Raw genomic sequence first — 24,607 nt, forward strand, 5'->3', positions numbered from 1 at the left:
TGTCACACTGACTTAAAACAGTTCTTTCTTGCTGTCTTTTATCTTATTTCTGTGAGCTTTATAATTTTAATAGCACCCTTTTGACTCTACCTGATGATGAATTAATTTTAAAACTTGTCCAAAAGTACCTTCCTCAACATTTTAATCGTTTAGCTTTGCCTTTATGATCTTAAGTCACAACTTCCCTGAGCTATGGCTTCATCAACAACAAACTGCAGACAATGAAGTCCAAATCACCAGATAGCTGTAAGGTTCAAATGAACTCGATATATGTGAAAGCAGGAGCCTATCTGAAAAACCGTCTCTGCTTTGAATCTGAACGAGAAGTCTTATAGCCTTGGATCTTGACCCCAAGCTGCTCTGTCCTGCAGGAGTGTGATGACTACGTGAATCTTCTCCCCAGATAAGAGCATGAAGAAGGCAGAAGGCAAAGAGATAAAGGTGACCTGGCTGTGACAGGGTACCCTACGGACATGGCTTGTCAGGCTAGTATCCCTTAGCATTTACCCTACTCCATCCTCTCACCTTCTCTCTCTATTATTCACTTGGTTAAAAATGTTGACCTCACTGGAAGAAGGATGCTGTTCCTTTAGTTTAAAAAATGGGGGAGGGCCCTGAAATCATGAGTGCCTTTCCTATAGAAAAGGGTTTTTGGACTTGAGGACAGCATCTGGTACAGTACATATAGGGTGTTTGTTTGGAGCCCAACTAACGACTGATAATGGGAATAAATGAAGTATTTCCTGTATGTTACAACACAGGTATATAAATGTAACCATGTTTACAATTTTTAAAAATCCAGTTCATAATGCATTTGGACAGAACTGTCTAACTTCAAAGAAAACATTATGGCTTTAAAAAACGTTGAAGTTAAAACATCTATTCAGTTCAACAATCTAAAAATACTGAGTTAAGCAGTGAATTAAAGTGACTGGCAAAACTTTTCACTAAATAAAACAATTTGATAGTTATATTGAATTTTCTTTCTGAATTCAGCAGTTCAGAATTTAATCATATTGCTTAATACTGTCTATAATCTCCTATACATGGACAATTCCCAGCCCACAGATGTGTAGTTGGGCCACTTTCTCCATATGGGACAAGTTATATACATTATTCTTTTTTACCCATTTCTAATTTATTTATAAGTTATTCAATTAATTAGATATTACATTTTAGGGTATGTCTCAGTTTCCCCTCCCATATGCCAAAATGGTGACTAAGGACACAAGTGGACATTTAACTTGTTCAAACATGTACTGCAACATACATTATCATTTTGATAAAAAAGTAATGATTTTCAGTTATGAAAAGGATTTACAAGTTAGCAATAAAAAGTAACAAGTAGTAATACACCAAATAATTCAAGAAACCAACCTCAGTAATACAGATGTCTATTTTATTAAAAAAGTTACAAACAGGTGGACTGCAGGGTTGTCTTACAAAATGACAAGAATGAAATCTATTGGAAAAATTTTACTTTTACAAATCTTTATAGGTCATTGTTCAATGTTTGTACTTGTTATTTGAGATTTTTACCTTTCATTGATAAAGTTACAGTACATTAGATCCATGATAATAGGTTACATGATTTTATTTGCAGAGCCCTACTGCAGTGATTTGAACCACTCCTAAACAGATGCCATAGTAAAGACGAGACATATATTGCATTTAATATTAATTCATTATTCTAATAAGCAACTTGACATGCAATCTATTGAGGAAGCTAAAATAACTTTTGGTCCCTTTTCTTAAAATGTGCTGGAGAAACCACCTTTAAATCACTTTCCCCTGATTCCTGTGATCCTAAGTGAATTCAAGTTAAATTTGTTGCTGCAGTCAGTGACAGAGCGAGAGCGAGCGAGCGAGCGAGCGAGGGGGCTAGCTAGAGAGAGCAAGAAAGTGGGGGGGGGGGCAGGGAGGAGAGCAAGTGAGAAAGAGAGAGAATGAGAACAATCCATAGGAAAGAAACACTGTATAATAAAATCTATGGAAAATTTAAATCATCATGAATTATTTGATTCCTTTAGAATTTCTCACAGCTAATACAGATGAACCACAATCACTTAACCTACTTTGAACTGAGTGTTTGGTTTTAAGTTTGGTATTAAAGTGCAAACTTAATTTAGGTATTCATTTCAAGCAGTTTATAAATAAGAAATAATGTTTCAATTGCCTCCACCCTTACAATCTCACCATAAAATTTAAAATCTAAAGTTAAGAGTTCACTTTGAGGGAATTTGATCAGGAATCAAATGCAACACGATTTAAAAAAAGGAAATCAAAGTTTAATTAATTTCTACGCAATAATTAATGGTCATACTGACCAATAAATCACATGAATGTAGATACCACTTTATTGGAACATCACACACAATATAAATTTAAAATTGCCACACCCTTCCAAAAACCATCACTGCATATATTAGAGCTTTCCTTGACAAAGTTATTGAGCTATTATTATAGATCAAAAGTATAGTTTTGGTTTTTTTGTTTTATTTAGAAGCATGTTCAAATGACTAAAGCTGGGCTCCTAAAATCGAGAACTTTGGTGCAGTAGGTAAGCTGCAGTTACTAACTTCTGCAAATTAAAAGCACACAACTAAAACCAAATAAAAACCCAACAACAAATACTGTCAACCTTACAAAATGTTAAAATCATTGCTAGAAAAAGCGCTTGTTGTCAGATGTTACTCTTTATAAGTTTTCTTTCTGTTTCTATACCTGTGTTACTGTTAAAATGTTCAAGTATTCAGACAAAATGTGCTGATTAGGTAAACAACATGGAAGGCAATGGCTATTGGAAGCACACTTGAAAAAGGAAAAAAAAAAGCCCAGAGACTTGGCGCTATTCTCCCTCCTGTTACACAGATTTTTGTCTCTACTACGAACATGCTTCTTGAGAAAGAACTAAAAAGCAATTGTGATAGTGCAAGAAAACTTTAACAAATATTGCTTTAAACTATTATTCAGAAAGACAAATATTAAGAACTAGAAAGTGTATATGATTTTATTTGAATTTAATTTTACATGTGCAGAAGTCTACTAGATGTCAATTACAAGCCTGACAGGCAAAGCTGAGCTATCTCTGTTTAGGTATACAATTAATTTACCATGGATACAATATCCCTTTTCAAAGGCATTGCTAAGTAGGTCATAACTAAATTTAGAACTTCACAGAAAGGAAAATGTTACTGCTGCAATTTGATGCTGTAAATGAGATTAACACATGTGAAAACCTAATGGAATCAAATGCTTAACTCTTCAGCTAAATGCTCTACAGTCAATTTCAAATATCAATTGTAACGTTCAGAACATTTTAATTACAAAAAACACATCACAAACTGCACCTGAAGAAAAGGGATATTCCATCCATACAGGTAAAAGGTGATCTTTAGTTTCTTTTTTACAACACTGCCACACGTAAACAAAGTCTCAAAGGATTAACCAACTATTTAAAGGAGAAAGATTTTACAAATAGAATGAAGCACTGGTGCGAGGTAATATACAGAAGTAACCATTTGTTTAAGGCTCAATTTTTCTCCATTATAACTTTCTTTTAAAAGGCATTGAGTAGGTAATACTGAGTTTGAGTATTTAATAAATACAAGTTGAGAAACTGATTAAAGAAATCAATTAAAATATTAAAAATTAATTCTTGCATATTAGCCATCAATAAGAACTTAAGAAAGCTACAAAAGGACTGATTGATAAAGAACAGATTTTAAACATATGGTAAACGTGCTAAGCATTCCTGTTTAGGTCAATGGATCTTGAAGGCCAAAGACCTTATGCACTTAATTAGATGTATGGCAACATGCTGTAATAGAGACAGGTTTACCAAGGCTCAGTTCTGCAACCCAGGTTGTAAAGTTCTCCAAAGCAGCATCTGTGCAAATTTCCTCTGAGTTTTATCTGCAATTAAGATAAAAATGTCATAAAAATGCAGAAATATAGAATATAGTTTAAAATGAGAACACCGACAGCAGAGCTATATACACATGGAAGTGGTACCAGAACTTTTAAGTGGAATTTCACTGTGTTCCCCATAAGTTTAAGTAAGAATAATTTTCTGTGACCCAAAAAAGTCATTAAATTTTAGCAATACTATAATGATGCATTGGATGTAACACACTGTGTAACTTTTATTTTTTAATTATATTTTATAAAGTATACAATATTAAAAATGCTATTATTCATTTAAAAGATCTTACAGTATAAAAGTGGTAAATGTTAATTCTACTTTGAATTTGATCTCTTTGTATTTTTAATGAGAAATAGTATTAGAATTAAATGCATACTGATTATCAACTAACTTGACAGTATGCAAAACTTCAAAATTTAGGGTTTTTCCTTGAACTTTTAAAGTAAAATGTAACTCAATCAAGTTCTAGCTATTAAGTACCTACTAGGTGCCTGACTTAGGTAAGATGCTAGGTGACAACAGCAGTTCAAACGTCCCACTCAGGTCTGCCCTTTTCTGTACATCCTCCCAACCATAAAAAACTTCCATGATTGAGATGTCTCAGTCTCTTCTCTTAAAACTGGTAGACTTCCGCCCTCCTAATTAATACCAGGGGGGAAATATCTATCATTCAGACACAATGCCCTTTAACTGTGTTGATTACCAAATAGCTTCCAAGGGAGTGGGATTACATTTGTTTTTTAATGTAAAAGATAGAAATTGTTAAATAAAGCCAGAAACAAAGAGTAGAATAGCAACTATGAGAGAATGCCAAGTGAAACCAACCTAAGATCACCTAAGAGCTCTACCAATGTTTATATATGCATAATTTTCATTTCATTTGACAACTACACTTCTCTTAGTGTTCAAAGAGCCTGAGAGAACTCTTTATTAGCAGCTATATCATAAAATGATTCATTTTTAAAGATGTGTCTCTGTTCATTATTATTGAAATTCTGCCACCTAAACACATTAGGAAAAGCAGAACAAAAGGTTACCTCTTTAGAAATTATTATAGAAAATTTTCTTCCTATTAAAATTAAAACTTTTTTGTATTAGAGGCAGTTGTTAATTAGGACACTGGTTATTTAAGCTTGGGCAAGTCCAGTTTTCTCATCATTAAAAAAAAAAGGATAATTCTTTCCTGACAAGGTTATGGTAAATATCACATAAGGTACTATGTGAAAGTACCTTATATGTCAAATGTCAAGTATTTTTTTCATTTCTCAGCAATGCTATAAATTTCTAGAAGACCAGAATTATGTCTTTGATATTCCAGATTAAAGACCTTGGTATTTTTAGCCTTGTTTGAATTTTTATACCTATCTGAACACAATAGTATTTCATTATATATGCAATTCATTGTGAGGATTTTTCAGTAATTCAGACTAGATTTTCCTCAATAATCTGAATTAATAAGTTGGCTATAAATTTTAATCCACATTTTTCAAAATAAATAATTACAGAATTTGGGATTTTCAAATCTGAATGTCTCTTAAATAGGGAAGACTTGTAATATAAGATGAATTAATAGTTCAGGCATTCTCTGAAATCAAACTGAGGAAGTAGGAATTATTTCTTGCCAAAATAAACAATACAAACCATCTTATTAACTATAATCTACACTAAATAAAAGGTGATACATACGTTATTTCCCACCCACTAAAAACCTGGTTAACATTTGGTCCATCCACATTTCACAGGATGACAATAATTCAGTGAAATCAAGAGACATAGATAAATAACAGGTCAGATTCAACAATATTAATATGAGGCATACCATCAAACAAAGTATTAAATACCAGCTACTTTTCGAGAGCAATAAATTACCTGAAGTAATAAATCCTGAAGCAAAAGCGTGCATTAAGTAAAAAGGACAGTCTCTCAGATTAGAAGTTCACAGATGCTAAAGGTAAATGTTATTGCTCCACACTGTGACAGAAAAATTTTCAGCATACTAACAACTCTCATTCATTTAAAAAACATTCCAGAAGCTTTAAAGGCAGCTGGTCAAACTCATACTTTTTAACTCCCAGGATATCACATCCAGACATACTGCAAAAGTATAACTTGCTGCTTGTGAGATAGAACACAAGTGATCCTTGTCCTCACTCTCAAGTTCACAGCAAGATATTCAACAAATCTTAGCTCTAGCGGCTTCTGCTGAAACTCTTGCTTAACTGGTTTCACTTTTCACATTTTTCTAATTAGATTTTGTTATGAAAGAGAAAAAAAATTTTTAATCCCAAACAACAGTTCAAACCTTTTGTTCAGGAAATTATGAAAGAGGGTCTCCCAAGTGAGATAAATTGGTACACCAGAGTACCAAACACAGAACTAAAAGAACAAAGATCATTATTTATGTCAGCCTGAAGAAAAAGGGAGACTCTTGATTCAAGACTAGCACATCATTTCACGTGGCAGCAGAATGCCTGGGATGTTAACAAAGGCTCCTGAAAGGCTTAGCAGTTTATGAGTGTCTTTTTAGCTTAGCTGGATTTAGCATTTCTAAATACAATGGTATTTACTAGCATTCTTCTTAGCAAATATAAATGTGCAATCATAATCAATTTTAATTTTTTCCAGTTTTAGACATGAGACCAAAGGAAGTTTTTAAAAAATAAATATCCCTTCACATTTTTCACTTGGCATCTTCATATCCAAGTTAAATATTAAGTTATATTAGCACAACACTAGGCTAGAATTCTGCTGATAGCGTTTATGTTTTTGTTAAGTATCTTCTGTTTGTTTCTCCACTGTAATTTGCATAATACTCATGAAGCTTATTGGGATGGAGTGGGAGGACTAGGGTCATTAAAAGCACTCATCTGTCACACATTAGACATAGCAGAAGCTGAACCTATGGCATAGAATCTTCGAATCGAAGTGGAACCATGCTTTAAGGAGAACACACACCCTTAAAGTTTATGGTAAATGCAGGCTGGAAAGGAAAAGGTATTTTTCTTATGTCCTACCCCGAAAATCTCTAAGTTTAAATTCGTATGTTGAGTTCAATTCCAAGGCTGCAAATAGTATGACCACGTCCACTGATAATAAGCAGCAGTGTGAGCCCAATGATCTGATCCCAGCTGCTAGCTTTGAATTAAACCAGGTAGGGGACTGCTCCCCTCAACTCTAAATTGCTTTTTCTGAATCCAATATTCCTAAGACCGTGGCTAATCAAAGGAATTTGGGAGTATGTTTTTGGGAGGATAAGTTTTTCCAACAGCTGACAGGACTTAAGTTTTCCTTAGTGATATTATCCTCTGGATTTTAGGATTCCACTGAGAAGTAATCCCATGAGGAGAATCTTTCCTGTAGTATGGCTAGAACACTTCCTCAGTGGCAATTCTCCAACTCCATGATGCAATTTTTGTTAATTCTACTGATGGTTCATTCTAAGCTAGAGGGGTAATAGAGTAAAACTGAATGGCTCAAATGCATTTCATTCTTCAATAAAAGCCTAATCTTGAGGTTAAAAGGAAGCAATTAAAGAGGGAACAGATACACAGAGTCAGTCTAATCACCAGACACCTCTACACTCAGAGCAGGTCTAACTAGGCACCTATCCACTCTGAACGGTCCCAAACCAGGAACCTTGAGGGGGTCAGTGAAGGTCTGGGAGAGTTAGGGGGCAGAAAGTGTAAGGCAGCTCTGTTCTCCCATTTTATCCCAGGTCGATTGCAGGGCTTTACGGTGCACACCACCCCAAAGCAAGCTCCCTCCTCTGTTCAGGGCCGCCACGCCACAGGCTCCATTTTGACTCACTATGTGAACTGGTTGACAAGTGAGCATTTAAAATAAGCTATTTTCTCCAAAGTGACATGCAAAATAGGGCAGAAAGAAAAAAAGAAACTACCTATCTAAACTGTAACTTCAGCAACAGAATTCCACCCTGGTGTTTTACGGATATGATTAATATTTAACCTGGATATGAAAATGCCAGCATTTTAAAGCACACAATGTGATTTAATTTTCATGATTTCCACCTCTCATTTGCTAAATCCTCAACATATCTAATTAAAAGCTGGAAAAAAGATGAGAAACAATTCTGATTCTACATATTTATTTTACAAAAACTGAAAATGCTAATCAATTCCACTGTGTTTAGAAATAGTAAGGCCAGCTAGACTAAAATGACATTCATAGATGGTTCAGCCTTTCAGGAGCCTTTGTTAACATCCCGGGCATTCTGCTGCCACGTGAAATGATGTGCTAGTCTTGAATCAAGAATCTCCCTTTTTCTTCAGGCTGACATATATAATGAACTGAGGCTGACATAAATAATGATCTTTGTTCTTTCAGTCTGATTCCTGGTGTTTGGTACTCTTATGCACGACTTACTCTCGTTGGGGGAATCCGTTCATAATACAGAGAGAAAAATAGGATGAAATCTTGCAGGAGACCTTCAAACCATAGGGAAGAACACCTTTTTTATTCCTGGTTTTTTTTTCAATAATAACTTCTGTCACTACTGGATTAAGATATCCTTGAAAAACAGTCTTTTAAACAATTCTATTTGTCACAGAGCATTTACCAAATGGTCACACTTAAGGGATAACTTTAATGTCCTTCAACCTTTCAGGGAATTAACAGAATATTTAGGATATTATTTTCTTTTTGGCATTCCCTCTGTTTGGATATCACCTCTACCCCTCCGCTATCCACTCAAATCCTACCCGTTCTTTAAAGTCTGATTCAAATGCTACTGCTTCCCAGTTCCTCTAAATCAGTGGTTCTTAACCAGGGGCAATTTTACCCCTCTGGAGATACCTGGCAATGTCTGGAAATATTCCTGTTCATCACAACCGGGGAACGGGGCGGGGTGGGGTAATGCTACTGGTATCTAGTAGGTAGAGGCCGGGGATGCTGCTAAACATCCTGCAATGCACAGGCCAGGCCCCACAACAAAGAGCCCAGAATGTGGAGAAACCTGCTCTAACTGAAACTGGTCTCTTCTTTCCCTGAACCTCCCAGCACTGTGATTTACTTCTTCTATAGTATCATGAAATGATTAACCAAACGCTCATCATTCTCAACAACAGTGTATCAAAACAGCCAAATGTTAATTACTGACACCAATATAGAGGCACTATAATACAGTTAGTAAAACCAAAACAGGGCTGCAACTCTGACCTGGCTTTCTATTATACTCCTGCTGCACAGTAAAATGAAGTCCTTCAAAGTACCTGATGGCAGGCTCCTCACGTCAGTAAGAAAACCAGCCACAAGAGCAGCGCAGAAGGAAATCCGGCATTGCTTCCAAACTTACACTATGACTACTGCCAATGGGAGGGTGAAAGGTGAGGAAATCATCCTCGGGGTCATGCAGATAAACAGGTGCTGGGCAAGAGACTGGTGACTCAAATTGAAGAGTGGTAAGAAACAAATGGGAGGAACTATCAGAAGTCATTCTTCGAGCATTAATAAATTTTCCCTTTCAATCAAGAGTAACCAATTTACAGCAATCACAGTCTGTCTTACTATCTCTAACTTGGACAAGGTACTCTTCTAAATATTAAGGACAAGCACTTCTCAAATCACCTTTACTTGTCAAAGTTTGATCTTCAATTTAGATCTGGGACTGACAGATTTCAGAGCTCCATGACTCAAGCTACAGGATTCAGAATCCATCACCTATTTTCCTAGATAAATAGTAAGCAAGCACAACCACAAATTTCATGGGCCTCAGATTACAGATCCCCATACACATCAGTTCAATCTTATTCGGTATCAGCAAAAACCTGCATAGAGGGTGCTTTGTTCTAAAAGATCTTGGCCAGGGGGACTCTAATATTTTTAGAAATCCAGCTGATTAGATATTTTAGTTCAAGGCTCACACCTTCAATCATGTATTCTGCTTATAAAAACTATACAGGCAACTTAACTATTATAAAAATGAGGAATTACTGGTATTAATGTTTTTGATTTTTAGTACATTAATTAATAAAAAATATAAACATAGTTTGCTTGAGATATTAGAAGGTCTATTTAATCATTCCTATAGGTAATCAAGTAGATTAAAAGTAACTTAAGTCACAAAAGTTGCAAAATGAAATGAACTCAGAAATAATTCAAAATAAGAAAGCTTTAAAAATAGCTTTAGACATTTTCCATTTACCAATCTAAGACAGTGGTCCTCTACACATAAGAGACCAATTTTATTCAGTTTACTCATATAGCTGTCTACATTAATGATGGAAAGAAAGTTGGGAACATTTTACAGGAGCTGGTTAATTTTTTATAAAGATGATAAAAGTAAAATGCATACACTCTATCATTTGCCTGGTTAAAAGTGTCAGATAGAGAAATAGAGCATGATGGTAAAGATGCAACACCACAGAGCTTGTTCACACTTGAAGCTGGCTTATAATTTAAGAAAAGACATTGTGGAAACAAGAACACTGGACTCGGTCACCTACATATGCCTGTTCTTGCCTCAAAAAAACCCAAAACAAAACAAACAAAACTGCAAGTGCAATGCTATCACCAAAACATATGCTGGGTTACAGCCTGAACAGTGACGCTGTATGATAACAGATGTAGCTAGGTGTAAGACAATAACTGTGTTTTCATCACATTCTGTTATGCTAAAAAGCTGATGAGTGAAAGCATTCTGGAAAAAAAAAAGCACTGTTGTCATCCTTCATTTTCAAAGATGACACTACCTGACAGGAGATCTTGTCTGCAAAGATAAATTAGGGACCGTTAGTCTTTTCTCCAGGGAGCACATATAAAGCCAGACCTTTGATTAGGAATCATCTCTGCGATCTGAAATGACTGTTGCCATTTGCAACACTGCCTCCTAGACTCGAGGTCAGGCTTGGCTCAAAACAATCAATTCCATTCCTGATACTGTCAGGCTAGTCTGGCATTTTCTGTGGCTTCTTGGTCATCCAGGCTATTGCTTGTCTTATCTTATTATCTAAGTATCACTGTCTAAGTGGGACTATCTGTCCAATTACAATCTAGATTAAAAGATCATGATATGTATAAAATAATTTCATCTTAAATGCTCAGTAAGTTATATATAATCCTACTTTTCCAAAAACTCATTCATTAAAAAAAACCTTTCATTAAGTTACCATTTAGCTCAATGAAAAGCTTGAAGGTTTTGTTACTGTTATTATTAATGCCATTATTTACTGAACTGAATACAAATCTTTCCTGGGCTTGGAATTGTCCCTTCTATACACCACAGATGATTTCACCTGATTCTCATTTGGACCATGTATTTATAATGAAGTCAAGGTACACGGTGGCACTATAATTTGTTATTACCAGAGGTCATTTAAGTCCCTCCAGTGCAAGGTACAGATGAACTTGATTAAAATAATCATCCTATTAAATCAAACACTTGGGTGATTAGTAAATTGATGATTTCAATTAAGCAGCTCTCCAGCCTGGGATAGAAAAACACAGAAAACATAAAACTAATCATCTTCTCAAATTATTATTGGATGATCTCCTGTGCATTTTGGATGCTAAATCACCAAAACAGGGAAGAGGTATATTAACTCACTCCACCCCAAAGGAATGTTATCAATCAAGCAAAGAGAGAAGAACAGTAACTCACTTAAAAAATAAAAAAATCTTGGGAATGAGAACATAGGCAATTTCTTACCTTTATTTTACTTATCTGTATTTTTTTTATTTTCTACATTGAATGTTGACTATTTTGTGCTGAGGGAAATGTTTTTTAAAAAAATAAAGAAATTTAAGGTAGCACAATGTGTATTAATATTAACTAGCTTTTTGTTATACTTGATCAAAAAAGTAACATTCCATCAGCAACTAACCTGCTCGGTATGGCCATGATTGAGGTTATCTTTTTTACTGGACAACACAAGTTGTACAACACTGATCTTGCTTCTCGGGCAGGGATGAATAGTTCATTTGCCTGACGATCTCAGCAAAAAGTTCATCCACCATTGATTTACTTTTTGCCGATGTTTCCATGAAAGGACAGCCCCATTCTTGAGCCAGAGCTCTGCCTTCTGAAGACATAACCTCTCTTTCTGGTTCCAGATCCACTTTATTTCCTACTAGGATCAGTGGGACTTTTTCATATCTCTTCACTCTGACAATCTGATCTCTCATTGGCTTGATATCCTATTTAAACAATCACAAAGAGAAAGAAAAAGATTATGCTGTTTGTATAACCATAACAGAAATATTGCAATATCACAAGAAGTCATCCTCCAGTTAGTATAGAAAGCTGAATCCAAAATAAAACCAGACACTCAAATGGAGAAAATGTCATTTTCTCCACTGAAGCAGGAACTGGATAATTTCCACAGCCCCTACCTGCTGGATTTCTGTCAAAAATATAAAATATAGGCTGCACATCAACTTTAGGACTCATTTAATCACTTCTTTCCCTCAGCCTATACTGATTTAAAAAGCAAATTGCCAAATATGATGAATCCATTCATACAAAAGGGTGTTTGGCCATCTCCTTAAACCTGCCGGCTTGTCATCACTCCTGGTAACACCTGTTATCCCGGCACGGGATTGCAGCATTTATGCATTCCTAGCCATTTAGCAAGAGCACTTGAGAGAAAGTGTTTTAGGTGGGAACAAAAACACTGTGTCGTGCCTAGGACCAAAGTTAAAAACAGGTTCACACACTTAAATGTTTCATTTTAAATTTAATGGTATGCCTTCATCCTTGAAATACACTTCAATACTAGAAATTACTGTACACTGGTGAGAAGCTCCTGGGAGGGACAACGCAGGGGGGAGTCTGGGCGCGAAGAAGTCAAACTTTTCTTTGCTCACATTCGGTTTTACAACTGGCATTTTCTCCCATATGTATTGCTTTTTCTAAGTAATTATAATTAATTACAAAAGATAAAAGCCTTAGCTATTCTCTAGGAGTGTCAACTGGGGGGTTGCATCGATTTAAGACTACTATAGATTTAATACTAACATTACATTTTTTGGATTTTTTGTAACTTAAAAGGTTTAATTTAGGTGTAACATGTGTTTCATTTGAATAGTTAAACAGTATTCACATGCAGGATGAAGGAAAAACAAGGGACTGAAAATTTACAAAAACATAGTTATTTGATATTTGCAACAATTTTGTTTGATCACATATCAATTCAGTCTTCTAGGTTAAGCTTCTTTTCCCTGTGTCTTTATGGAAACACAAGTTCAGCTGAGAATCCAAATTGATGGCATTTGGGCTTAAAAGAGTTTAAGTCTCCACTGAAATAATGGCAATTTTTCACTCCCCCATTTATGTGTATAAAAAGAAGTAGATATAATGGAAATCTTACGAGAAACCCTTCAAAAGACTGCCAGCCTCAAGAGAGTCAGCTAATAGAATAACAAGTGTCCCAAGGATCCTACAGAAAGAAAAGACCTGTCAAATAGCACCTTTAGTAGACTGGCACTTTCTGGAGAAAAATGCTTTTACAATAGTATTGCCTTGGAATTTAAGCCTACATAAAATGAACTTTAGTTTGGCCACAATAAGTTCCCGGGAAACGAATCAAAGTAATTATCTCTAAAAGGAAAAAAAAAATCCTGAAGTTGCTAACATTTGGTTACTGGTAAAATTCACTATAATACTTTAAACTAAGAAAAATGGAATTAGCACATTGAATTGGCTCAAGCACTTAATGTCAAGTAAGCAACATTAAGTGCATACCTTTAAATGCAGAAAAAAATGTCCATTTCCTAAATCAATGGAGGTCAATATAATGGGTCAATATGAGGTTATTTATTTTCAAGGAATAAATAGCAACATTTATTGCATCTCTTAAAATAATGTTAAACCTCCAGCCTGTCTCCCAGTGAAGGACAGGTCAGATTTTCCAAAGAAAGTGGACCACCTCCAGTTTGGCCACCTAGCCGGGGGTTAGCACTTGTTCCGTGTTCCCAGATCCACATATTTCCTATAAATATAGTCAATGTTATCAGAAACAATTTGGGTGAACTGCAAAAAAAAAAGGACTGTCATTCTAGATTTTTGTTGGTTATTAATTTTAGGTCCTAGTCCTTTCAATTAGTAACTTCCCTTCACACGCCCCAAGTAAGTAAAGTGCCTCGAAGGCAGGTCTTGAGTTCTTCATCTCGCAGCACTAAGATTTATATATGTGGTTGAGAAATTTGGGTGAGAAAAGAGAGGGGGAGAGGGGAAGCAGACGCAGAGGAATTATCTGTGCAACAGATAATGGGCTGCAAATAATTTTTTCCAAAGAGCTCTATTTGCCCAAGATTATCCGTTAAATGTCGCTTTGTTGGGTAAGTTAATCAATACTTGTTGAACAAGCAACTTCCGAAGGTTATGTTCCAGGCTAAATATACACAGGCTGACTTACTTCTTTTTCACTTCTCTTTGACTTAAAAATAACTTTAAAATATTTGTTGACGGCTGTGACTTTAGTCCTCTCTATAGAAACAACTCGATACTTTTCCGTGCCAGGAGTAACCTCAAAAATGCGCCATGTCTAACTTTCAAAAGCAAAACACAGTCATTTACGCACGCTGCAAGCAAACCAGAAGTAAATGTAGGATTACCACACCCCCTTCTAACAAATTACAAGACTCGGTTTGGTTACCTGAAAAGACTGTTGATTAACCAGACTATAAACCAGGATGAAACCTTGGCCGTTTTTGATGTAGAGATCTCTCATGGAGGCAAACTGCTCAGTTCCTGCGGTGTCCAGAATTTCCAGCACGGAGGGGGAAGAGTCCACTTCGATCTCTTTGCGGTAGAAATCTTCAATGGTGGGGTCATATTTCTCAATGAAAGTCCCAGTGACAAACTGCACCGTAAGGGCAGATTTGCCAACCCCTCCGCTCCCTAACACCACTACCTTGTATTCCCTCATGAGTCTCACCTTCACCAACTCCTACCCGAGGGAGGGAAAAATAACACCCCGCTAGCTGCGGCGCGGCTCGGGGAGGCGGAAGGTGGGCGGAAATCTGCGAACCCGGGAGGAGAGTGCAGAGCAGACGAGGGCCCGAAGGGGGAAGAAGAGGAAGTTAAAGGAGGGGGAGGGGAAAGAGCGAAGTGTCGGGTGGGTGGGGATGGGATGGTGATGCCCTTCCTATAGGAACTGAAGCCCAGGCAGGGGGCGTGGGGAGAGGGCGAGCCGGGAGCAGCCCGGAGTGGGGGGGGGGGCGGAATGCGCCCCCCAGAGGGAAGGGGTGGGCGCCGCGGGACGGACGGAGGCCCCCCGCGGTAAGGCTGGCGTCTGCGGAGCCCGCAGCCAGGGGCTGCCCCGCACCCCTCCCCCGCCCTTCACACAAAGGGGCCCAGGGACCCCGCTTCCTGGTCGCGCCGCCGAGCCGGCCCAGGCCTGTGGGCTCCGCTCCAGTCGTTGCCGCCCGGGCGGGTCTCTGGGCCGCGGCTCCCGCGGGCGTCGTCCGGCCTGTGATGGGGGTGTGGGGGGGAGAGGGCGCGCGTTACCCGCCGGACCCCAGCCCGCCCCAGCCGGGCAGCCCAGGCGGCCGCCTCCCCCGGCTCCCACCCAGACCCGGCCGCCGCCGCCTCTTACCCTGCCGTCCGCACCCGCCCGGCCGCCCGGGAGGCTCTGTCACGCCAAGGCCATGGCCACCGGCCGGCTCCTCCGTCTCACCGCCGCCCCGGCGCTGCGGCTCGCAGAGGGGAAAGAGGCGGGGGCCGTCCGGCGGCGGCGGCGGCGGCCGCTGGGACTCCTGGCGAACCCAGCTCTTTTTTTTCTCACCCACCCCCCCACCCCCCCAGCACACACCCGGAAGGGTTTCCCTGACACACTGGTTGAGGTGCCCCAGTTCCCCGAGACTGGACGGGATCACTTCCGGTGGGGAAAGTCCCACCTCTTCGGGGCGAGCCGGGTGGCTCTGGGGCCGCGCCCTGCCCGGCCGAGACCGCCGGGGACGGTTTCGGTTCGGGGCTATGGCCTTGGCAAAGGGCCCCTCTGAGAACCTCCAGCGTCCTTCCTTTCTCCGCCCGCCTGCCGCTGCTGCCGACAGTCCCACCCCCGACCCCGCGGAAGCCCCTCCGCGTCCCATTGGCCCCCAGCCCGGGCTGAGGACTCGATCCGCTCGTTGGCCGGTGCAGGACGGCCAGTCATCATCTAACGACCGGGAGGACTCCAAACATTCCTGGACTAGAAGCGGCAGGGAAAATAAAACAGCCAAGAAAGTTGATTCTCTTTGCTGGTATTTCTTCCACTTGCTATTTTTCTAAGAAACGCGTGCAGACTAGCCTTCGACCTCACGAATGGCTCTGATTTTGTATATGGTGTGTTTTATTTAGCCGTGCCTGACAAATAATTAAACACACACAGTACTTTTGTCATCTGGCAAATCTGCCTTGACTCCACCGGCAAATGCCAAAGTCACTCCTTTCTTTCTTATCACCGGGCTCGAAAAACAGGATTAGAAGTAGACTTTATGGTGCTCTAACTCAGCTTTGCCCCGTTTTGACTGCAACCGCTACGCAGCAGGGAAGAGTTGATTTGAAATTGTTTAGGCCTGCAGACTAACTTTTAACCTTTTCATTATCTGCAGGCACACAATTTGCATGGCTGGCTCCTCCAAGTTAAAGTTTGTTTTAACGGCTATCCTTCATAGTCTTTGAAATGCAAAAGCAAAGGGCTCTACTGTTAAACACTAAGTTTCTATTTTTAGATAAAATTGTTACTTCTTACATACCTTTCCCTCTGCCAACTTTCTATTTGTAAACTTTGTGTCAGATCCACAGAGCCCCAGGGTCAGAAGACAGATTATATTTTCGGCATGTCACTCCATTTTTTATTCAAGCATGCACCCAGAATCCTGAAAGAATCAGTGGCCAATCGAGTTCAGTTGACCCCAGATTCCCTTACTTGCAAGCCCTAATGCCCAGACTGTATAAAAAAGGATTTATTACCAATCCCAAGTTGTTAGACTTTAGAATACAGGCAAATTACAGTAGTGTGAAGTCCCACTGTGTCTCTCCCTGAGTATTCCCCAATGTCACTTACAGTATCCAAAGGACAGTGCAATTTCTCCTAAGCCTCGGGCTGGTGCAGTCTGTCCCGCGAAGTCCTCAGCTCTGGCTCCAGCTGGCCTGAGTCCCGCCTGATATCTGAGGCACTGCCCTCTGCTGGAAGAGGTTTGGTCTATGAATTATGAGTCTCCCCATAGGTCACTGCTCCTTCTGCACGTGCTGTTGCCTGATTTGGAGCTCTGCTGCCCATCTCCCTGTCTAGCTGTCTCCAGACTGTCTGGTGGGATCCACAGCCCTGCACCAGCTCTGCTTGTAACTGAGTCTGGAAATTCCTCTTCTGATCCAGCAATCAGTGTTGAGCAATTACAGCAAGTCTGCTCTGTTACTAAACTGTCAAAGCAGGGTGTTCTTTTTGAGGTGGTCCCGCCTGTTGGCGATTCTGATACCTCTGAATGTGCTGGCCACGGTATTTTGGAGAGAATTCTTTGTTTTCCTATGTAGTGAGATATACCCCTCGTCTCAGTACAGAGCCTTACTGGGTCACTCGCATCCACTACAGGGTTGACAAATGTCACACTCAGTCTGAACAGCCTTCTAAACTTTCTTAGGAAGGGTATTCATTACAGCAGCATTTAGGAAAGCAAACAATTGGTTGTAGCTTAAACGTCCTTCCATAGATGATTTAAAAAATAATGTGTACACACACATTCACATTATAGGGTACCATGCAGCTATTAAAAAGAGAAAAGTAGATTTGTAAGTGCTGATATGAAAAGATGGGCAAGATATATTGTAAGGATGGAAAAAATCAAGGTACTAAACAAATATATAGTTGCTCCCATTCACATAAAATATGTGGGAATGTGTGCAATAGTTATATAGCCATTAAAATCTGAAGCAAAGTCATTATCAGTGAAGGGTATTATGAAAGGCCTTTCATTTCTCCACATCATTTTAATTTTTAAACAATGATCAGATATTATTGGAAAAAATGAATAAATATGTTATAATATGTGTAAAGGAGAAAAAAAATGTGTTGATCATCATTTCTTCAAAAAAAAAAAAACAATATCCTGACTGTCGAGGGGTCAGTAGACAGATCTGCCAGATTTAAACTCCCTCCCCCTGCCCGTCCCGTTCTCCCCAAACATCTCTATACTTAGAAAAGTATTTTCACATACATTATCTCATTAGACTCCAGTTGTTCGCTAGTTTACTTTTATTAGGCAAGGAGGGTATGAAGACCAATGGAAGAGCACAGCCTGGCATTTCATCGGCAGCTTCCCTACTTAGCTGTGGGACCTCACGCAAGTGATTTCACCAGAGTCTGAAACGCCTCACCTGGAAAATGGAGCTAATCCTTTAATGTGAGAATATAATGAATTGTTACATGTAAAATGCTTAGCACACTCCCTTGCTCACGATGAACCTTCAATAAATGCTGGCTATTCGGTTTTTATTTTAAAGATTCAATAAAGTGTTATTTAAAAAAAATAAGAGAGCATGGAGGAAAAAGCAACTTAAAAAGCCCAAATATCTCCAAATGGCACAAAAATAATAACTCAGTTATTCTTCACAAAAGTAGTTATTTTTTTTTAAATTGGGGAGGTGTAATTAGGTTTATTTATTTACTTATTTATTTCTTAACAGAGGTACTGGGGATTGAACCCAGGACTTTGTGCATGCTAAGCACGCACTTACCACCCTCCCCACCATATTTATTGTTAAAAGCTTCTTGTGTTTCCTTTCAGGGGAAAAATGTTTATATGCTATTATATCTATCAATCCATCTTCTATATGTATTTTTAAAATTACTACAAAAGTAATCTTACTACACACACCATTCTGCACCTTGTTTTTTACACTTACTAAATCTTAGTGATTTTTCCACTTAAGAACATACAGACCTATTTCATTTTTTTAAAATGGCTGAACCCTGAGTGAGTTAACCAGTTCTCTGTTGAAGGACACTGGTTGCTTCTAGTTCTCTGCACTGAACATTTTGCACATACTCTTTGCCAGCTAACCTTTTGGGTGAATTTCCAGTAGCTCCATAATTGAAGCAGAAGGTACTTACATTTACATTAACATTCTTCTCGTCAATATTGCCACATTGTCCTTCAAAAAGATCACACCAATTCACATTTCCTACTAAAGTAGTCTGACCAATGCAGAAAGGTATCTGTTTCTTTATAACCTCACTGTGAGCATTACTAATTGTGGTATTTTATAGCTGTTGTTAACTTGCTTTAGGGTATTTTCAGGACTAACAAATGCAGGCTGGTGTTATAGAAGGAATTCAGGCATCAGAGTCAGACAGTCCTAACATTGCCCTTTGCCAGCTAGGTCTCCATTCCCTCATTTGTAAAGTTGGGCATAATAGCAGGATCTAACTCACAGGGCTCCTTTGAAGAATAAATGAGACAATCCATTCAAAGCACTTAGCTTTCCAAACACTGACTGCTCAATAAATGTAAACTGCTCAAATAATAACTTTCCACACTCAAGGCTCGCAGCTGGGGGGAGGGGTCACATCTCCAGAGAGTGTGCCCTTGAGGTTTAGAACTTTTGCTTTAATTCTGTATCAACCTCCACTCCAAAGTAACAGTTGCTCGAGCAATCATTTTCAAGAACACAGCTGATTTTTACCATAGCAGGAAGAAACCTTAGGTTATAAAATATATGCAGAATATGTAAGTTACAGGTACATAATTTCATGTTTCACAATTATTAGCTCGGCACAAGTTTAAAGTGCTATACAGTTTGCTTCAGGCACCAATTGTTCACTTCTCTTATTCCTCCCTTCCTGTTTATACCTCCTTCTGTTGTGATCCCTAAAGCCATGAACTATTCTGGATAATTTTCACTTCCTTCCCTCATTTCCAAGTAAGCCCTCTCACCTTCCAGATCCTGGGTGGGGGGAAACCCAAGCCATGATCTATCCACATCCCAGGTGCCTGCCTTCTCTTTTGCTGAAGTCTCGTTTGAGTTAGCAGAAAGCTGAGTCTGTAGTGTCCTAAGTCTTTGCCTATGGAAATCTTCAGCTGAGCATCTCCTCTTATTTCAGTGCTTTAGGGAGGCCCCTCAATATCAGATTGTCCTGGGTTCTTTCCAGCTTTGAAGATTCCAATCTTCTTTTTCAAATCCTGCCTCCAACTACACCAGCTGTTAGTTCTGTATGTCAGCTCCCTCTGGGTACACAGAACCAATTTTATACCTTTTATTATCTTTTTCTCAATATAAAAATTGTTTTCTGGGGAAAATTTTTGAAAAAACATTTTGGAAAAAAAATTTAAAGGGGTAATCCTACTACCTGGAGAAAATCACCATTATAATGCCTTTCACGAATTTTTTCTGAGAGTGAATAAAATAGTTTTTAAACTAAGAATGGGATCATATAATTTTGCAAGCTGCTTCTTTCACTTACTGAAACTTTGTAAAGTATTAAAAATACTCATGTACCCCTCATAGCCTGTGTATACATCCCCCCCCGCCCCGTCCCCGTTCGTCCCCGTCAGTCCCCGTAGCTTTAACTTTCCTGTAACCTCAATTAGTATGTAATCTCATTCAACCTTGCTCACCTGGAATCCTTCATCCAACCTATGGGATTTCGCCAGAAGGGCTGCTTACCAGAGGCCACTTCCCCAGCCTGGTCAAGCAAACACTCCTACAGAGACGCAAAACTTATTTTCCGGACGTGACCGCTGAGAGACTTAGTTCCTTGGAACTCAGGGACGTACTACATAGGTATGTACCTAAAACGGATCTGAACTCCTTAATCATTTTCCTTCTCCATTTCATTCTTAATGTCAAAGACAGTAGTTAGGAAAGCCTTTTGTAATTTATTAAGTGCCAAATTAATTTAAGGAGTTAGTTTTAATAGTAACCATAATCTTTTGTGATTGTTTATATCTGCATGTTTCCTGGCAATTTTCATCTGCTGTATGACCTTACTCTTCATTTACCTGCATCTGAATCACCTGGAGGGGGTGGTAAACTACAGCTGGGCGGGTCCCAGCGCTGGAGTTTCTGATTCTGGGGCGGGGCCAATGACTTGCACTTCGAAATTCTCAGATGCTGCCGCTGCCGCCGCTGCTGCTCCGGGGGACCACACTGGAAGCACCACTGTTCTAAAAACTGGTAGGACTTGATACTCAGACATTCCCTGCTCAGTATTCATTGATCTATCCACTCATTCATTTATTCACTCGCTCACACAACACACATTGGTTGAATTCCTACGCTATGCCAAGCACTCTGCTAGGTAGTGGGCATAGAAAGACGGATGAGACACTGCCCTAAAGAGTTCATGGCCCTTTGAGGAACACACAATGAAATCAATATTTACATTATAGCGTGGCAAGTGCCATAATAGAGATATGGCCAGGCTATTCTGGAAGACTCCTGAAGGGCATCAGGGAAGGTTTTTTGGAGGGTGATTGGGCTCTAGGCATGGAGGCCGGAGGGGCTAGTAGGGGCTAGACACGGATTAAGAAAAGCCTTCTGTAGTAAACTGAGGGGCTTGACTTTTGCCCTGAAGGCTGTAGGAAGTCATGGATGGTGGTTTTACAGAGCAAGAGTAGGGAAGTTAGCATCTAGCCCCAGGTTCAAATATTGCCTGTGATGCTTGTATGACCTGGGGCAAGTTACTTAACCTTCTTTGAGTCTCCCTTTCCTCATACGGAAAGGGAAAAACAGCATCTACCTTCTTTAGGTGTGAAGACTAAGTAAGAAAAAGTAGCTGAGTCCCTGGTATGTGGTACGTGTTTAATAAATGGTGATAATGCTTAGGTCTGAACTTTAGAAAGCTAAGAGATGGAAGACATACTTCTCGGGTTATTACAACTCATTTGTGACGACCAGGCTAGTTTAAACAGCAAGGCCATATTTGTTGTAGTGGCAAGTTGGATGATTTAATGGTATACTGATAGTGATTTATTGATTACAGACTGTATGCCAGGCATTATGAAAAGTGATTTACATCATTTCATTTAATTCTTGCAGTAGCCCGAAGAGTTCAGTGCTACTATTATTATTCCCAATTTTACAATGAATGGATTAAGGCTCAGAGAAGTTAAGTAACTTGTATAGAGTCACACAGCTTGTCAGTGGCACAGCTTGAATTCAAAATCAGGTCAGTCTTACCCCAGAGCCTACACTATATTAACCACCTTGTTTCAGAGCAAGCAGTTCTGTTTCTTTGGAGTATGGAGCAGTGAATCGGTGGTAAGATGATGTTAAAGATTTGGGGTTTATCCTTCTGTTTCTCTGAATGTGAGCAAGGCTGGCTGTCCCTACTGATTTCCTACCCCCTCTGAGAACGTGCCTCCAGGGCCTGCCAGGGGCCACTTGACCTTGGGTCTGTGGGCGCTTCCTATTGATGGCCAGGTTGTAACAATTACCTTCCACAATGCCTTGGAGCATTTACAACAGGGAACCTCCTTTTCTTGCCCCTGGGATCATATTCAACTCCATGGGAAGAGGCAAGGAGTAAGTTTAATTATTATTATTTTTAAATTTTTGTTTATTTATTGGGGGGGTAATTAGGTTTGTTTGTTGTCTGTTTGTTTATTTAATGGAGGGACTGGGGATTGAACCCAGGACCTCATGCATACTAAGCATGCACTCTACCACTGAGTTATGCCCTCCCCCCTAATTATTTTTAATACTGTTATTACAAATAACAGTTCTTGTTTATTGGGCCCTTGGTATGTGTCAGGAACTTTGTGGAATATTTTGATCCTCACAGCAACCTACAGCAAGTACTATTATCATCATCCGTAGTTTAAAGAGGAGAGAACTAAGGCTCAGAGAGGTTGAGTAACTTACCTAAGCTCACACAGCTTGCAGATGCAGATTTAAGTGGAAAACTGGTACATTCGTTTTTACAAAACTTACATTTTGAATTTCTTGCTTTGCCTCTGTAGCTGCAACACTTCCAAACACAAATGTAATTCTCCTGAATGCTTCTACTGTCTACATGACTTAGTTACCAGACAATAGTTCAAATGCAATTTTTAATGATGTATATGCAAATAATGCCTATTTCCTCAAAATTATTGCATAATAGAAGAAGTCATTTTTTGACTATTGTCAAAAAGACAAGAAATAACAAGTGTTGATGAGGGTGTGGAGAAAAGAGACTCTGGTGCACCCTTGGTGGAAACTGGCTCACCACTATGGAAAATAATAGGGAGATTCTTCAAGTAATTAAAAACAGAACTACCATCTGATCCAGCAATCCCACTTCTGGGTATATATTCAAAGGAAATGAAATCACTATCTGAGAGAGAGATCTGTAGCCCCATATTCATTGCAGCATTATTTATAATAGCCAAGACAGGGAAACAACCTAAGTGTCTATTGACAGGTGAATGGAGACAATAAAATGTGATATACATATAGTATTTATATATATATATATATATATATATAAAATATATAAAATATTTTTCAGCCATAAAAATGGAAATCCTTCCTATTGTATAGCACAGGGAACTGTATTCAGTATCCTAGTATATGTGCTGCCAAAGTGAGCACGACTGTATTCAATATCTTGTAATAAACTATAATGGAAAAGAATAAAGAAAAAAGAAGGAAAGCCTGACTTTTGTGGCAACATGAATAAACCTAGAGGGCATTATGCTAGGTGAAATGAATCAGAGAAAGATAAACATGGTATGATCCCACTTACATGTAGAATCTTAAAAAAACAAACTCATAGAAACAGTAAAGTGGTGGTTGCAAGCAGCAGGGGAGGGTAGGGGAAACGGGTAAATGTAGTCAAGGGTTCAAAGTTCCAGTTATAAGATGAATAAATTCTGGGGATGTAATGTACACCATGGTGACTGCAGTTAACAATAGTGTGTTGTATACTAGAAAGGTGCTAAGAAAGTCTTAAAAGGTTCTCACCACACACACACAAATAAAGTAGCTATATGAGGTGAAAGATGTGTAAAGTAAGCTTATTGTGGTAATCATTCCACAATATATACATGGACAGAATCGTCACAGAGCTTACCTTAAACTTACACAATATTATATGTTAATTATATCTCAATAAACCTGGGAGAAAGAGAAGTAATTTTCCCCCTCCCATTTACTAATTCATTCCTTTTTTATAAATGGTAATTTACAATAATTACATGCAAGGCTAAATTTGGGCTGTTTAGTATAAACCCTGAATGTGAAGTTGAGAATTCTTCAACAGTTGAAAAGTATGGTTATGAAAATATTGTGGATTCCAGTCCCATCTGACTCAACTTCCAAGGGGAATTTATCCTAAGTGTTCACAACTTTCAGAAAGTGCAGTTCGGACCCACTTGGGCCTTCATATGCTCTCAGAAATTCCCCCAGCAGTAAACCAAAATTAAGACTAGGAAAAAAAAGTCTCCTTAAAGTTGAATTCTTAGTCATTTAAAAGACTAGTGTCTGAACCTTTTAACAGGCTTGGTATATACATATGAGAAATGATGTCTAGATAGATTTTTTTTGTCAGAATAGATCTTTGTTATTGCTGAGCTCACGGCAATGTACAATTCCATTTTTTGTTTTTTGTTTTTTTCTTATTTGGAGCAGCTAGTTGAATATGCAGAGTTCCAGCACTAGGTGTCAGCAAAAGATTAAATTAGAAATGCCCACTTTTTTTTCTTTATTTTCAAAGTTGTTATAACAGTAAAAATAAAATACCTTTCCTGGATTTTAGAAAAGGA

General features: G+C 38.8%; 1 protein-coding gene and 1 non-coding gene across 4 annotated transcripts; both read right to left on the bottom strand.

Annotated features, from left to right (window-relative positions):
* Nucleotides 1-1,378: 1,378 nt before the first annotated feature.
* On the bottom strand, nucleotides 1,379-16,999 carry RAP2C (RAP2C, member of RAS oncogene family). 3 transcript variants are annotated; one of them, XM_072956071.1, is made up of 4 exons: nucleotides 16,930-16,999; nucleotides 14,536-15,351; nucleotides 11,764-12,076; nucleotides 1,379-3,915 (listed from the first exon to the last, which is right to left on the bottom strand). In XM_072956071.1, exons 2-3 carry the CDS (start codon nucleotides 14,806-14,808, stop codon nucleotides 11,798-11,800), a joined length of 552 nt encoding a protein of 183 aa, XP_072812172.1. In that variant the 5' UTR covers nucleotides 14,809-15,351; nucleotides 16,930-16,999; the 3' UTR covers nucleotides 1,379-3,915; nucleotides 11,764-11,797. The 3 variants fall into 3 exon arrangements, with proteins under 3 accessions (XP_072812172.1, XP_072812171.1, XP_072812169.1); XM_072956070.1 differs by lacking the exon at nucleotides 16,930-16,999 and adding an exon at nucleotides 15,478-15,688; XM_072956068.1 differs by lacking the exons at nucleotides 1,379-3,915; nucleotides 11,764-12,076 and adding an exon at nucleotides 15,478-16,741 and having other exon boundaries at nucleotides 14,813-15,351; nucleotides 16,930-16,979.
* Nucleotides 17,000-22,471: 5,472 nt separating this feature from the next.
* TRNAT-AGU (transfer RNA threonine (anticodon AGU)) lies at nucleotides 22,472-22,544 on the bottom strand. Its single transcript has one exon. It is a non-coding gene; the product is annotated as a tRNA-Thr (tRNA).
* Between the last annotated feature and the right edge of the window lie 2,063 nt (nucleotides 22,545-24,607).

Source organism: Vicugna pacos, chromosome X (assembly GCF_048564905.1).
Source record: "Vicugna pacos chromosome X, VicPac4, whole genome shotgun sequence".
NCBI lineage: Eukaryota > Metazoa > Chordata > Mammalia > Artiodactyla > Camelidae > Vicugna > Vicugna pacos.